Source organism: Stegodyphus dumicola, chromosome 9, assembly GCF_044657685.1.
Source record: "Stegodyphus dumicola isolate Sdum_Otavi_A_Nest chromosome 9, ASM4465768v1".
Classification (NCBI taxonomy): Eukaryota; Metazoa; Arthropoda; class Arachnida; order Araneae; family Eresidae; genus Stegodyphus; species Stegodyphus dumicola.
Genome location: NC_140776.1, coordinates 160209511 through 160226236, shown reverse-complemented (window position 1 = coordinate 160226236; position 16726 = coordinate 160209511). Strand labels below are relative to the sequence as shown.

The 16726-nt window shown below is 30.5% G+C and overlaps 1 protein-coding gene across 1 annotated transcript in view; it reads right to left on the bottom strand.

Moving 5' to 3' along the window:
- TBC1D16 (TBC1 domain family member 16) overlaps positions 1-14509 on the bottom strand; it is a 50810-nt gene extending 36301 nt beyond the window's left edge. Inside the window, exons 1-3 of the mRNA XM_035354297.2 lie at positions 14357-14509; positions 9211-9422; positions 4271-4518 (exon numbers count right to left, since the gene is read on the bottom strand). Of these exons, the coding sequence (XP_035210188.1) occupies positions 4271-4518; positions 9211-9414 (452 nt within the window). The 5' untranslated portion in view covers positions 9415-9422; positions 14357-14509. The remainder of the gene's footprint in view (positions 1-4270; positions 4519-9210; positions 9423-14356) is intronic.
- Positions 14510-16726: the final 2217 nt, after the last annotated feature.

Below are 16726 nucleotides of genomic sequence, written 5' to 3'. Positions count from 1 at the left end.
CTTCTTTAAATTCATTGTTGCATTTAAAACATTACTTGAAATTTATTAATTATGAATTTCAATTTTTGGTCTTTGTGAAAAATTAGTTCTAAATTTCTTTACTATATATATGTGTATAAACTATAAATATGTTTATGTACTCCCTACAAGATTGTTTTCTACTTTTCAGTTAACACAGATTCTGAAACTGAATTTATGCTCAAACCAATACCAAAACGTAGAAAAATTAATTAAACAGAATAGAAAACCAAACTTAAAGTTTTAAAAAAAAATTCAAACAGCAAAACTGAGTCTGAATCATCGTAAAAACAATCTAATTAAAAAAAAAAAAAAAAAAAAACATTTTTTCGCTATCACATGCAATAATCTGTTTTGAAATTTTTGTGAATAGATAAATTGGAAAGGAGAAAATGTGGTCTAATCCTACGAAACCTTAATCTGAACTATCATAATTTCGGGTAGATAAGCTGCGGCTTATACGTGTTTAAAAGTTGAAAATTTAGGTTGGCAGCATATCTGAGGGAATTTTATTTTTCTTCTGTCCTTAAAACTTCACTAATTCAGATCGTAAGTAACGCTGAAGCGAGGCGGTAAGAATTCGCTGCAATATTCTAACCTCAGATTGTGCTAAGACAGTGCAATAAGTCCAAACTCCCCTAAGGTAGGTGACGCTCTCTGTAAAGACACTGTAATGCATATACTTCCTCCTAAACTCTGGTTTTTCTCCCATTTTCTTATGACTTTTGTTTTACTGGCAACAGCTATGTTATGTGCTGTGTTCATTCATACACGTTTTACTACTTTCTAGCTTGCTTTTTGTTTGCCTTATTATTTGTGCTTCAAAAATATTATCATTGTTATGGCTCCTACTCAAAGAAAAAATTATACAGGTGCTTTTAAGCTTTCAGCAGTGAAGAAAGCCATCAAAATTGGAAATCACGCTGAAGCTAAAGAATTTGAAGTTGACGAGCGATGCATTCGGCAGTGGAAGTCTGAACAAGAAGAATTAGAGAAAATGCCTAAGAATAAAAGATCCTGTCTAACTGGTGTCATAGCTTGGCCTGTTTTGGATGACAATTTAGAGAAATGGACAATAGAGTAGAGAGAAAGTGGATTATTAGTATCAACAGTTAGAATTCATCTTCACGCAAAGATAATTGCTCAACAAATGGGCATTAAAAATTTTGTTGGAGGACCTAATTGGTGTTTCAGGTTCATGAAGTGAAAGAAATTATCCGTCTGGACCAAAACAACAGTTGGACAAAAGCTTCTACTGGACTGGCTTGAAAAAAAAAAGATAGCTTTTTTGGAGTACACATCTAAGAAAATTAAAGAACAAAATTTGAAAAGAGAGCAAATAATTAATATGGACGAAGTGCCGTTACTTTTGACTGTCCTCTGAGCAGAACTGTTCATTCAATAGAGAAAAACTATTTTAGTGTTAACAACCGGGAATGAAAAGACTTCTTTTACTTGTGTTTTGGGTTGCGCCGCCAAAGGAGAAACATTAACCCCTTTGATAATTTTCAAAAGAAAAACAATTCCGAAAGGAAACTTCCCAAAAGGAGTTATTATTTGTGCCAACGAAAAAGGATGGATGTGCGAAGAAGTGATGTTGTTTTGGCTGAGAGAAATTTCGGAAAAGGAAAGGTGCTTTTTTCCAACCCCGAGGACTCATTGTTCTGGATTCAATGCAACCACATTTAGCTGATACGGTAAGATCTGAAGCAAAAAATTTTAGCCCCGATGTCTCTGATACCAGGTGGGCTTACAAACATTTTACAGCTACTAGATCTGATTATCAATATAACTCACGAACTATGAAAGCAGTGGGAGGAATGGATGCAAAGCGGACTTCATTCCTTCACGAATTCCGGATGAATAAGAAAAGCTTCGCATGAGGAGGCTGCCTTAAGGGTCGATAAAGCATGGCAATCAGTCCGAGCTGATACGATTGTATCGGCTTTCATTAAATTGAAAATCATTGGAAAAGAAAATGAAAGTGAAGATAGTGACGTTGAAAAAAGTGATTTAAAACAGAATGATGAAACTGACCTTGATGGTGATTTGTTAAATTTATTTAAATCAGACATCAATGAGTTAGATTTTGAAGGTTTTGTATAAATAAATATAGTTTGAATTAATTAGAAAATTCTGTTTGTTTATCTAATTTACGTATTCTTTTTCATAATGTGGTAATTTATGCTGATAAACGGAGTTTACCGAAAACGTAAAGATAATATATTAGAAGTCATCAGAGTTCGTTTTTGGGAAGTTCCAGGTAAGATGTTTCCTTTTTATTTATATATTACTGATTATATTTATGTTGTAAATGTTATCAATGATGATTACACCAATGTGGCAGGGAATTACTGAATGAATGAATATTAATTGCCATGCTTTGGAATGCTTGGCTGCAGTGTATACGGCGGTGCGGCTTATCCAATGATCTTTTATTTGTTTCAGTCAATTATCATGCGTGTGGCATATACGCCAGGGCAGCTTATCTACCCAAAATTATGGTACATTATACAGTTCAAAAGAAATTTTAAAAATGAAATATTCCTTTCTATCATCTAGATTTTATATATTGCATACAGCATCAAGGCAACATAAAATTTTTAAAATAGTGTAAAGGTACTTAGGTATTAACGTAACCATTTTGGCATGTTTTGGTGAATTTTCTAAAGATGAGAAAGAAGAATGACTGTTCATTGCAAAACAAATTACTTACCATACACACATATATTTTCCATTTTAATTGCATATTTATATCAATTAATAAACCTACTTAAAAGCAGATTTGTGTTCCTTTTGCTCTGTCAAAAAATTTGAGATGATTACTTTAAGAATAGATTCAATTGCTACATTTAGCAATTTTATGGCAAAATAATGTATTTCTATAAAACTATAGTCCAAAGGGGCTTTGTCCCTGAGAGACTATTGTTTTCCTTTTGTGATTTTGCATTGAATCACTCTGAATGACCGTTTCACTTTTCAAACGGTTGCCACCAAATATATTTGAAAAAAATTAAATAATGAAGAATCTGCACAAATGTAAGTATGGTCCTCGCATTGTGATAAAACAACAGTACCTAGAACCATCAAATTTTGAAAGACATAATCCTACTGCAAATATGGTCATCTGGAAGCCCAAATTTGAAATTTGGAATTTATTTTATCAATTTCATATTTTGTAAAACTCTAACGAATTTTTCATTAACAAACTCAAGGATTTCAAAGCGAGCAAAGGCAACGTTGTACAAAAAAAAAAAAAAAACATTTTTATCTCCAGTGCGTAAGACTGTGTATTGGAAATTCTAAAGATATGCTCAATTTAAAATTATTTTGTGATATTGCTCTTGAAATGAATTTTATAATTTAAGTGTGAAGAACACGATATTTAATAAATAAAGATAACACACAAAATGTTAAAAAAATGGCCCTTTGGACATAATTGAAAATCCAAAACCTTTCAGATTTTTTTTTATGTAAATTATTTAGTAATAACATATTTATATTTTAGTCATATACAACACTATTGCATTACTAATCAATTTAAATATTTTCATTACATGTATTTACAGCTTCATTTATATGCCTCCAATAACTTTCTTTGGTAATATATATATGTACAAACATTTTTATACTTGGTATGAGATCTACTTCCCCATCTGTGAGTTTGGATAGTTTTCAGATTAGATACAAGTTCCTTTAACAAAAATAGAATCTTAACATATTTGTTCATAAAGAGCAGAAAACAAAAGTGAATTCTTCAAAATCTCATTCTACAACAGTATAACAAACATATTGTAAATGAATAAGAATTTTACCATACTTATTGCTAGATATTTTAGGAAAAGTTATTTAATTTATTTGTATTTTATCATAGAAATATTAAAATATTTATTTTCAAATAAGTTAAAATGTTATTATCCCTGTATTACAAATGTATCACCATTCATTTTTTATGGAAAAAAACTTACATATCATCTCAGAAAAATCCGATTTTGTGTCAAAATACCTATATTAGAACAATGATATATACAAATCTAATACACATCCCAAATCTTACTTTTGAGACATGAAAACGTAAGTTGAATTTTGTCCACTGGCCCAAGTAGAATGGGAGATATAAAGCTTTATTCCTGGGGGGGGGGACTGTGTACCCGTAAGATTAAGACAGTATGCAAGCGATCCTGAGCATTACAGACAAGGCTATAATTTACTAAAAAAGAAGTAAATAGATAAAATCTTGAATTGAGATTACCTTTGATAAGACTTACAACAGAGTTGATTAAAGTCCTCACTTGATCTTTCACTAGCAGCATATGATGAATTACTTTGTGATAATGGTAAGTGAAGAGGTGACCTTCCACTAAGACTGGGACTTGGACATGTACTACTAAAAGAACTTCTGCATGGTGAGCTTTCAGGGGTTTTGTTTTCTAAACTACGTGGATTCTTTTTCAGAGTTGTATTAGGTATCCATGTGAGTATAAGTGTAGAGCCTAGAACCTAAAAAATAAAGTAAAATTACAATATCATATTGCTACATTTCAATATATTCTGCACCACTAAAGTCTAAAATAACAAAGGAAAATAATTATTTATATTAACCTTCTGGAAACTCAAGTAAATATTGTTTAAACAAAAAATACACTAATGGCAAAAATACAATTAAAAATATTGTGTAATATATACAGTACATAAAGCATGTACAGCATATGGAAAAGAATTTACTTAGTGAATACAAATATAGAAACACAGAAAGAAAAAAGGTACTTACAGTCATTCCCTTAACCGAAAAACTGGTGCCAAGCAACATAATTTAGCACCAGTTACGGATAAGCATGACATAACAGCACACTCATAATATCTGTGTTTTGCAAGATGTAAATGCATTGATTATTAATTTTTTTCTCATTTTGAAAATCTTTAAATTAATTTTTTATAAAAATTTGAGGCCTGCCATTCTACAGAACAGTAAGCAGTGAATTATTTTCAGGGATGCTATCATTAAAAAAAGTGTGTATTTATGGACATGATATGTTTAGCTGCATAAGCCCCAAAACAATAGCAGATTCCAAAAGTTACCTTTTGGAATCTGCTATTGGAATTTATTATAAGCATTATAAAGAGCTCCCGATAAAATCGGAGGGCCTAAAATAATGGAATTCGACAAAAGCCTTTTTACAAAGTAGGTTGAATATTGATTGTTTATTAAATAAATATGCATCTATTCCTTCAAAGTTCCTCATAAATGATTGGTGCAATAAGTACTAGAAAACATTATAGAATTACTCTTAAGATACTGAATATATAATTTAAGCAGAAGAAAAATGGCATGCTAAAATTTATATTTTTAACGCAATATAATTTTTAGTTTCTATGCATTGCTGAATTTTCAGATCGTGGCAAACTCTGGCAATTATGTGAGTAACCATTCTTCAGAGAACCATGCTTGTAACAATCTTTCAGTCAAGCAACGATGCAATTTTCATATGCATTCTAGTTGCATTCCAAGTCTTAATAGTTTTCAGAAAAATAGCATGATACCTTTTGCCTTAAATTTAATTTTAAAATGTGGAAATTACCAGTAATGAAAGAAGTTGCAGTAAAATTTCTGCAAGACTGCAGAATTTTGCCTCAAAATCTCTAACAGAACAACAAAGAGATGCATTTAGTATATGGGCAGTGTTTCTGAGGTTTAAGCAATGTCTCTGCAATTCTCTGATTATTTTTCAAGCAAAAACAGATCTCTATGTACTTGGAGAAAATAATAATGTAAAAAAAAATTACAGAAGGATTTGGAGATGAATGTAAATGTTTTATTTTTTTAATGTATCATGTAATCCTTACTTAACAATTAAAATCTGTATTTTAAATTGCTACAGTATGTTGACTTTTCATATGTTGAAAGCATTTGTTAAACTACAATAAATATTGAGAGTTTCGGAATCTTTTTTTAAAAAATCATGAAAACCACCAACTTGCACCCAATACTTACCTTTTCCCATTTCATCTGTAAAAAAGCACCAAATTGTGCCAAGGCGGCTGCATTAATATATAAGTATCCAATATTATAATAAGTCATACAAAAACAACTAGGTGACTGAAATCTTAAAAATTCACTTTTATAAATTATTTTCTTGTACATTTTGAGTTTTATCAGTTTAACAGTTTTAACTGTGTATTACAGAAAGTATTAAATATCAGTACGTATTAGTAAAAAAATTATTAAATACCAATACTAGTATTTAATAATTAAGTAAGTAAACTTAATTATTAAATACTAGTATTGAGTAAGTAAGCAATATACTATAACCAATAAGTAACTATAACCAATAAATACCAATAAGTAAACAATACTAGTATTACATAATAAACAAAGAATTTTCAAATGTTATTAAATAATGTTATACAAAGTTAGTTTTTTTTTTAAATTTTATTTTTATTTTAATGGAACTACATTTTCATCCTTTTTTGCCCCTTTTATAGTTAAGTTTTTCAGGATATCTAAGAATTCCCCTCTCCATCTTTAGCAAAAAATTTAAGAAAATTTAAGTGCATTTTCTCTCAAAAATCTTTTCAATATTATTATTTTGATCCTTTGTCTTGAAGCTCTCAGAAAATAGTACACAATACTTAAGTATTAGTGCAACTGCCCTAGCACATTTTTTTCGATGTTTTACGAAGGAATGAGAAAAATGATTCAGTTATAAAAATAATTGGTAAAAAATATTTTTCAGGGTTTCCCTTGGCAAAAATTGGCGATTTTTGGAAATTGGCGATTTTTGGAAATTGGCCAGCAAGGCACAATTTCAAGAAGGCCGCTACAAACCAAAATAACAAATCAAAGAATTGCAAAAGCAAAATAACCAAAAATACCCCCCCCCCCCAAAAAAAATCAAAGAATTGCACACACCCTGTGTCCATGTGCTCATCAAATTATTTTCACTTAAAATGTACATCAGAGAATTGCCCAAATTTAGCATTGCACACTTCCTTGACTTTTCCATGTACACATCGATCTATTTTCACTTTTAAAAAAATCAGGAAAATGATGACGTCATATAACGTTAAAACAAAATTACTTATCACCAAAATTGAAAAAAAATTTGCAGCCAACCGAATCTCAATTAATTGCACTTTAAATCACACAATGAAATAACATAAAAAAGGAAATGCATGTTATCGCATATAAGCACTTCAAAAAGGAAATATCAACTTACCATACTTAGAAATTTCTGTGTCTTCAGTCTGTAGCACACAAAATTCATCAGCATCCAAAAACTTTCTAAATTTATTCTGAACTAGAATATACACTACATAAATTAGGTGGACAAAAATAAGAGTAAAAAATATCCTCCATAGTGTCGTACTGTCGGTTGTATTTCTTGCATGAACCCTTCTTAGGATAAACACATTCAAAGCCATTTGAATGATCTTTACATTCAACCATTTGCATTTCCTTCAATTACACACCAGTCAATTAATTTCCCCCCCCCTTTCATTCCAAATCCTACAAAAACTTCAGATTAATCTCATCACAAACAGCCATTTTACGGTGGACAGCACAAAATAAGCAATGTACTTCCTAACTGACATCCAATGCAGAAATAAGCCCTTAAAAATATTTTTCCATCAGTCAAATTCAGTCCAATTACACAACCAATCACATCATAACAGGATTTCCATAAAATTCAACTACTCAGGTTACCATAAATGAAACAACAATTTGGCAATAAATGAAACAACAACTTGGCGATAATCCAAGGGGCACCCTAAAATATAGATTAACTAAATAATTTATTAGATACATATTTTAAATTATAATGAGGTATTTATCCTGAAAATTAATCAATAAACCTAGTCATACGCAGTTTTAGCTTCTTTTGTTCTGGTGGAAATTTCATTGCAATTTCTTAACCACTTACGCTACAACTAAACTTCACAGCTGTGGTGCCGTGTGCTAGAATATAACAAATGGTAAAGTGTCTCATTTATACCGCTCCGCATCTGTGAGTGCAATCCAGAGCTGTAACTTGAGAAATAAACAATCTCGTTGTTAGGTGACGTGTGCACCACGTTATTTTCATTTTTGCAATAAATGCATATTGACATGGTATTCACGTCGCTTGCAGTTTGAGACAAAAGCATCTCGATGTGCATGGCATGTCTTTTTAGCACAAGTGGTTAAAGAATAGATACAGAACAGTTGTTCCCTTTAGCAAGTTCTCAACCTGAAATCCTATGAAAATTTTGCTGCAGTTTCTTTAATATTTCTTTAACCCTCTGAGTGACACAGGATTTTAGATCCGTCATGAAGACATATTTAAACAGCATTTATTAATTGAGTTTGTATAATTACTTATATTAGTCTGTTTTTCATAAACTTACATTCATTAAGATAATATTTACATCATTACAGAATGTAGGAAAACAAAAAAACAAAATATCTTAAATTATAAGCTAATATATGCCAAATAGCAAAACTTCTGATGACCTGATAAAGCCAATCATAACACTCAGAGGGTTAATTGCACCTATGTACCAAATTTCGTAGCCCTGGGTCTATTAGCTTCCGTGCAGGGCAAACAAAAGACACATACACAGACAGATTCTTCTTTTATATATACAGATAAATATTAGATGATATTTAATTATCTCCTTGGTTGTAAAGAAATTAAACAGAACTTTGAGATAAAAGCTAAGATACTAATTTTATTCAAAATTAATAATAAATGTTTATATCTTTCTTTTTGAGGGGAGGAAGAAATATCTAAAACTAAAGTGAGAAAAATAACATTGAAATTCAATCTGGGAGGTATTAAACCTTATCGATTTTCACAGATGATTCAGTAAACATATCCTTAAAAGATGGAGTATTCAAGGTAATATAGCAGCTTTGGGAAGATTAATCCTAATTTTTATCAAAAGTGTGTCCCAAAGAAGTCTTACATTTTCCTTCCTACACAATTAACCTCTTATAATTGACCCTGATATTTGAATCATTTTCATTCTATGTAGATACAAAAATAATATCCATGCCAAACATCCATACAATAACACAAGGCATCTGTGTAACGCTGTTTTCCAGCAACCAGTTTCTTAACCATGGCAGCTAGATGAATATACTGCAAAGAGAGTGTAATGCCTTACATTACAAAAGTATCAGATCTTGTAAATAATACGAAGGCATCTTACCTCATCTGTTTGTTGGCGTATTGTAAGGTAACCAGGATGGTGTGAAGTGTCTTCTGCTCTCAATGTATTAGGCGAATGCACACACACATTATTTTTGCAAAATATAAATTCTGAATCCTGCACAATCTTTTGAGGAGAGGCATCAATCCCACCTATTTTTAGCAGGCTAGAAGCTTTACGCAAGAGAGTGTTAAATGTGCTCATCTTTCCTCCTAAAAATATAACAAATTACACTATGCATATTTTTGTAAAACACTTTAATGAAAATATGAATAAAAATAGTGATAATTCTCGAGTTAGACTATTTAGCATGCAATTCATCCTCATTCTAATTTTATTTCATTCAGCTTTTAAACATCAATAAATAGTGCATTATAAGAGAAATTGGCAATAAATAATATGAATTTAATTACTTTCATTGCCTACTATAACTAAATGAAACCCAACGTAAAAATGCATGAAGGATTTTTAATGAAATAAATTATGAACAGTACTTGGTAGTAATCCCCTGTGTGTTTAGGTTTAAATTTATTCTACAGTAGCCCTTGGAAAATTGTCTCCTTTTTTGATGCCAAGATCAGCGCTAGGAAGAATCAGCACCAATTTCAAGATGGTCTCGATCCTTTTGCCCGCTACACAAAACCAAAACAAGAAGTCAAAGACTTACACAAACTCAGTCTCCATGTACACATCGACCTATTTTAATTTTTAAAAAAAAATCAGAGAATTATACAAACTAGGCACTGCACACTGCCTTAACTTGCCATGTACACATTGATCTATTTTCACTTAAACAAAATCAGGAAGCTAAAACAAAGTTAAAACTATCATGTCAACCAGAAAAAATCTGTCGCTGTCTTAACACACAGAGACGAACAAATAACCAAAAATACACTACGTTCATGCTTCCCCACCATAATCTCCTGTATCCTCCACATAAGCAATTCAATTAAATTTTTCATCATTTTGGCTCATCCGCTGTTAATCAACATTCATCCTCTTAACCACCTCAAACATACTCAAATGATGGTACCCACAGCAAAATAATAGCAAGTTCAGAATCCAAGACCATACCACGCATGTGCAACCAAATACAGCAATTTAAAAGAACGGTAAAAACCAAAAATCGGGTCCATACGAAAGGGTTACTATTACAAAAAATAGCCAAAATCTAAATTTATCACAACACATTTGGTGATATTCACAGAAATAACCCCTTTTTAATGACAAAAACTGAAAAAAAAAAAAAAAAACGCAAATTTTTCCCTAGGCTAGTTTTACCAACATTATCAACATTAAGGTTACAGAAAAACCTATTTCATGCAGCAGGCTTCCACATTTCATGAACAACCAATACCACTTGGCAATTTTTTCATGAAGAAACCAAGGGGTACTATACAGTAAAGATCAACCCCTGTTTTAAAAGTAACAAATTCTCTAGCAACAAAAATAAAACTTTACTTCACATAACATATAATACAGTCATTTAGAAATTCATGCATCCAGAATTCCTGCAAACATGCCTTGTTTTTGAAAATTTATATCACATCACTTCTATGAAAGAATTAATTTTGCTAACTGAAAGAATCTGTTTTTGCTAACCACCAATAATCAAGATTTTTCAGTTATTTTTATGAAATTCACTTCAATGTAAATATAAAGATATGTATTATAATCATGTATAATAATTTTGTATAATGAACTGCAGAATTACTTTAATTTTTAAAGATAATTTAAGTTCAAAAAGCATTTGCATGATACTCTGAGTGATTTAAGTCAGTTAAGCTCAAACTGCCATGCACACCATATACACAAACTGAAAACAGCTGAAAAGACAATCCCCCCCCCCCGCCAACAAAATAAAAGGTGTTTAAAATAAATTTTAAAATTTGCTTACTAAATCTTGTCAAAACATAAGTAAATTATTATAATAGTATGACACAGGAAAAATTCTAATTTAGACTTATTTTCTAACTGAAATCTAAAGTTGAGCAGATATTTTTGTTGGTTATACAATATATTCACAAATAAATATTAAATATTAAAACTGGAATTTGTTTCAGATAATTCTAACTGTTTAATTAATTAAATAATTTACTTTAAACTAAAACAAATTTTGAAAACTTTCAGAGAAGAAAACATTTTTCAGAGAATAATTTCCAAACAGGATATAACTAGAGAATAAATGGTAACAAACTAGTCTCTTACCTTTATTCATTAAATTTTTCTTTTGCTGTATAAATAAAAATACATATATTTGCATGTAAATAATTATAAATATTATTTCTTACTGCAGCTTGACACTCAATGACATTTTGATTTTGATAAAATTTGTAGCCTTGGAGAGAGATAACTAGAAATTATTTTTATCACAGATTGCAGATGCTTGTCAGTTAATCAAGCCTTTTTCTAATTAATATCAACTATGAAAAAAACTGTCTGCATATAGTATTCCCAAAAGAGGAAATTATTATTAATGCAAAAATTCACTCAGCTTATTTATTTTTTGGCAAGTATGGATAAAAGTTAATCAAATCTCTATCTTCAAATCTTTTAACTGATGCCAGAGCTTCTCAAATACATGAACTGTATATAGATAGATCCTATACAGTCAAAAGTCGTTAATTTGGACACCCATAATCTGGAATGATCTATAATCCGGACCTCAAAGCTACAAACTTCCTGCGCATGCGTCGCTGCGTAAGACCTTTACGGCTGCGAATATGCGTGTGCGCATGCACAAAATACATTTACGAATGCGCGTTTAATGTATAACGGACGGTATAAGCTAAGCTAAAATTATCTAATTCAGTTAATGTTGCAGATTGCCTTGTTCCTTAATCTTCGAATTGGATCCGGCTTATTATTTTTTGCAGCCTGTTAGAGCAATTTTATAAAAGTAAGCTTGAACTTTCGATTATGTCAAATAGAATTTCCGATATATATTTACTAATATGTAAAGGCTCTACAAAGCGAAAGTATGTTTCGAAGTCCATTAAACAAAAAGTGGAATTGCTGCAAAAAATGGATAAAGGCATATCCTTTGTTTATCTAACCATTCCAAAATCTCTTTATCAATTTCATGCTGCTATGCGGGGGGGGGGGGGGACGCTGCGGCACGCAATGAATTGGAAGTTGATCTGTCAGCACTATCCTTATCTTCAGGGTAGATGTTTTTATTTTATTTGGCTTATAATTCCTTACTAAATGTAGTATTTCATCTCGATGTACTCCGTCTTTGATATGATTTAAATCAAATTCCTCATCATTAGTTTAATAAAGTAAACAAATAAATATTAAGCTTTTTTTTGTAAATTTTGATACCCTTTAGATCATAATTGCTCTTTATTTCATACATTATGGTTTCATATTTTTAATTTTATAATTTCTGCATGCTATCTTACCAGATTTAAACTGATGATCTATAATCCGGAAAAATTGATAATCCGGAATCGCCAAAGTCCCGACGAGTCCGGATTAACGACTTTTGACTGTATTATTCATCAAACAAAAAAAGTCCACATTTTAATAAAATTATTTATTATGAATTCTAATGGATAAATATCTAGCATCAAGTCAAATATAATCAATACAAAAAGTATTCATGGAAATGCTAATTTATACACTAAATTACAGCTGTTCAGAGTTTATTAGAATTGACATGATATCTGAAGTACTACTGCTAAAATTCTTAATAATTACACATAATAAAATACAATCATTAATTAAAAGAATACTATAATACCTACTTCAGAAATAATACATCTGATACAGAAATAATACATATATTATTCTGACATAAAAATATGTTGAATACATTAATCTGATAAACATTCAATAAATTCTAATGATTACTCTTCACAATAAAGTCCTAGAAAATCAGTTGAATTCATAATTACAATTAATATGATACATAAAAAAGCTGTTGCTAAAATTCTTAATAATTACAAAAAATAATACATAATTATAAATTAAAAAATATTGTAAAAACTTAATTCAGAAATAATTCACTGATTGATTTAAATATGTTTAATAAGTTAATCTGATAAAAACTCAATAAATGTTCATGATTATTCTTAACAACAATCCATTGTTTCTAAATGTTACCTGCAAATAAAATCCTAGACAATCAGTTTTTTTCATTTATATGCAGCCAAGATTTAAATTATATGAATATTTTTCTTTCCCTATGAAATTTTCTTTGGTACTGTTTTTAGTTCCTTAAGCATGCAATTTGTATAATGTTGAAAATGAACATGTGAAATAATTAATAAATAAAAGGTTATCACGGCCAGATTAAGATATTAAGATGCTCTATGCATTTAACAGATTTTGGTGCTCCCACATAACCCATTTACAGTATAATACCAATATTTTTTTTTTTTTTTTTTCCCTCTCCTTGACTTGGTTTAGTTGCATCATACATCCCATGGTAAAAACAATAATGAGAATTTCTTGTGGTGCCCTTTTCAAGGAGTTTCAAGTATCTTTTTGTGGTGTCCCCTATCTTTGATGACCTAAGCGCCCGCTTATTTTGCTTAATAGTCAATTCAGCTTTGGCTGTTATTACGCTTTCTAATTATGAAATCTTTTCCCCTATATTGTGGATACATTTACAATATGACTGGCCAACTTACGAAGGAAAATTCCAGTTTCCTAATTCATTAAATCTGTATTTTAGCACTTTAGCACTATAATTTTTAATATAAGACTAGGCTAAAAGGCAACCTTAATTTGACAAAGATTTTGAAATAAAACATTGTCGATTTTAAGGGTGATAAAACACAACACAAGCTCCTCTTCTTCAAGACAAAATATGTTTTGTTCCTGAAGAATAGGGACCTGTATCTGATCGCCCTCGAAATAAATAGACAATGTCTCTTGCATAATTTAAAATTTTACACAATCGTATTTATCTTCCCTTAGACTGTGATTTGTATTTCAGTACCTTCTTAATTGCATTAATCACTTATCAGAAACTTAACTTATCAGAAATCGAAGAATATATTGAACTTAACAGCTTAAATTGTTTTTTCTAACCACGGTTCTAAGTATTTGACACATTTCTTTCTAAGATCAATTGCATCTACACCAGGAACATATGTTAATGAAAATATTAAATAAAAAAGAAAAGAGACACACTTACTCAGATTCTAAATTCCTTAAAATCATTCTTTACAGAAATATTCAGTGTAAAAATAAAAACAAACGCCTGTCAAGAAAACATAACATTTAACGGTCGTCAAACTTAAAAATGACACGATAAACGGCAAACATGACATTTCCGCCGAGATTCAGAAACCACTATGAAGTCGTGTGTTGAGATGTATGTCTTCTTCTTACATGTTTACATGTAGTCTTTTAAATGACTGAAGAAGTCAAACATTTATCCTAATAGAATTCTATGTTAATTTTAAATATCAAATTATGTTGAATTTAAACTCCATAAATTTAACTTGGTGTAATTACGCATAAAGAATGGATATGATCCTTTCACATGTAAAAATTAACATTGTCGTTTTGAGCATTAGTCGTTTCTGATGCAAAAGAGATTGTAAAATTAAGGATCACAACATAATTTGATCTTAAGCCATATATAAGCTTAAGGCCTCATTCAATTGAAACATTTAGTGATCGTTAGTCGTCATACGTCATCAGTTGCGATTGATTTTGCTGTTTTGGTATTCAATTGAAACGCAACGATCACTCTGAGCTCGCGATCGCTCGTTCTCATAGCGATCACTTGGAACCCATCATTCCTCGGCGAAAAACGATCGAATCAATATGGCGGCTGTGTTGTTTGTGCTTTCACGAGGACAGAAATCAAGTGTGCTAAAGAAAATGCTTTAGATCTGCTGAATGAGCATCAACTTATATCAAAGTATAGGGCGTATAAGGATCCTAGCAAGGACACATCATCTGTGTTGTATCCAAATTAAGTGCACTTGTTGCTAGTGGACATTGATTTAGCGTTGTGTTGTTTACATTTGTGTTGATGGATTGCTACCTAATTCAGAGAAATATGCGTGGATGCACTGCATCAAATTATTCATATCGTTCCAGAAATAACTTTAGTATGTTCTATTTCCCGAGAAATGAAGAAATACGAAGAAAATGGGTAATTAATTCTTGTCCATTGGAATAGATTCCGATCGCAAGATCGTGCGCTTTTGAAGTAAGTTCAGCTTCGTATGTTTTCATAATTGTTAAAAAAATAAGTGTTCATGTTTCAGCGAAATGTGTATTATCATTTAAGTATTGCTAATTAATGACAAACTGATTTATATGTACAAAATGAATATCAGAATGTGTATAGTCAATACACAAATACCGACGGCAATAAGTAGATGCTGATGTGATTTTCTTTATTGTTATTATCGCGAAAGGACAAAGTTTAAATAATTATATTATACATTTGATTTCAATTTTGTGCGTGATTATAACTATGAAGTGCACTTTTTATTTAAATTTTAATGCGGGATTTATGGTTTAAAATCGTATGTTATTTTTTGACCTTATTATATTGTCGCCAAATCTGTCAGTCGGCTTCCAATGTAAAAAAAAAAAAAAAAAAATGTAAACATTGGATAATATGATTGAAATTATGCATTATATAATGTTTCCCTGGTTAAAATGCGGTTTAGCCCACTGCTTGGCGATTGTTTTTCAATGGGCAATAAACGCGCCAACATGGCTAACCCGATGTTTTGAAGCTATGTTGTTATTCTGTTGCCACTAAATGTTATCGCCCTGTGTTATATTTAAAGAAATTAAATATTGAAAAATCTGCATAAATGTTTCTCGCATTGTGATAAAGCAACGGTACCTAGAGCCATCAAATTTTGAATAACATACGTTTCCAACCTAATATGGGCATCTGGAAGCCCAAACTTGGAATTTTTTTTATTATCTGATTGATACTTTGTAAAACTTGAACGAAAGTTTTATTAGCAAACTCAAAGATTTCAAAGCGAGCAACTGCAAAACAGTACGGTAAAATAAAAAAAAATAAAAAAAAATTACGTGCAGAGCGCGAAACTGTATATCAGAAATTCTAAAGATATGTTCATTTTAAAATTATTTTGCGATATTGCTGTTGAACTGAATTTTATGGTTTAAGTGTAAAGAACATTGTACGATAAAGAAATGTAACACACAAAACGTTTAAAAAAAAAAAAAAAAAAAAAAAAAACGCTCTTTGGGCGTAATGTAAAATCTAAAAGCTTTCATTATTTTTATTTTATTTATTTATTTATTTATTTTTTACTTGTTAATTCTGTTGCGGTTTGAATGTTCTTATGTGGTTTCTTTTTTTAATCGAGTGTTTTCCCCCCTGTGGGTTTTAGCCTTTTTTCTGCATATATTACGGAAACGTCGTATAAACGTTTGTAAATTTATTTAAAGATGAGGAGGGATCCAAAAAGGTTTCCTCCTGAAATAAATTCATATATAAAACCCCTCAAAAAGACTTTACATTTTTCTTGAAAAGGGTAAGTGAAAAAATTTTTCTTGTATT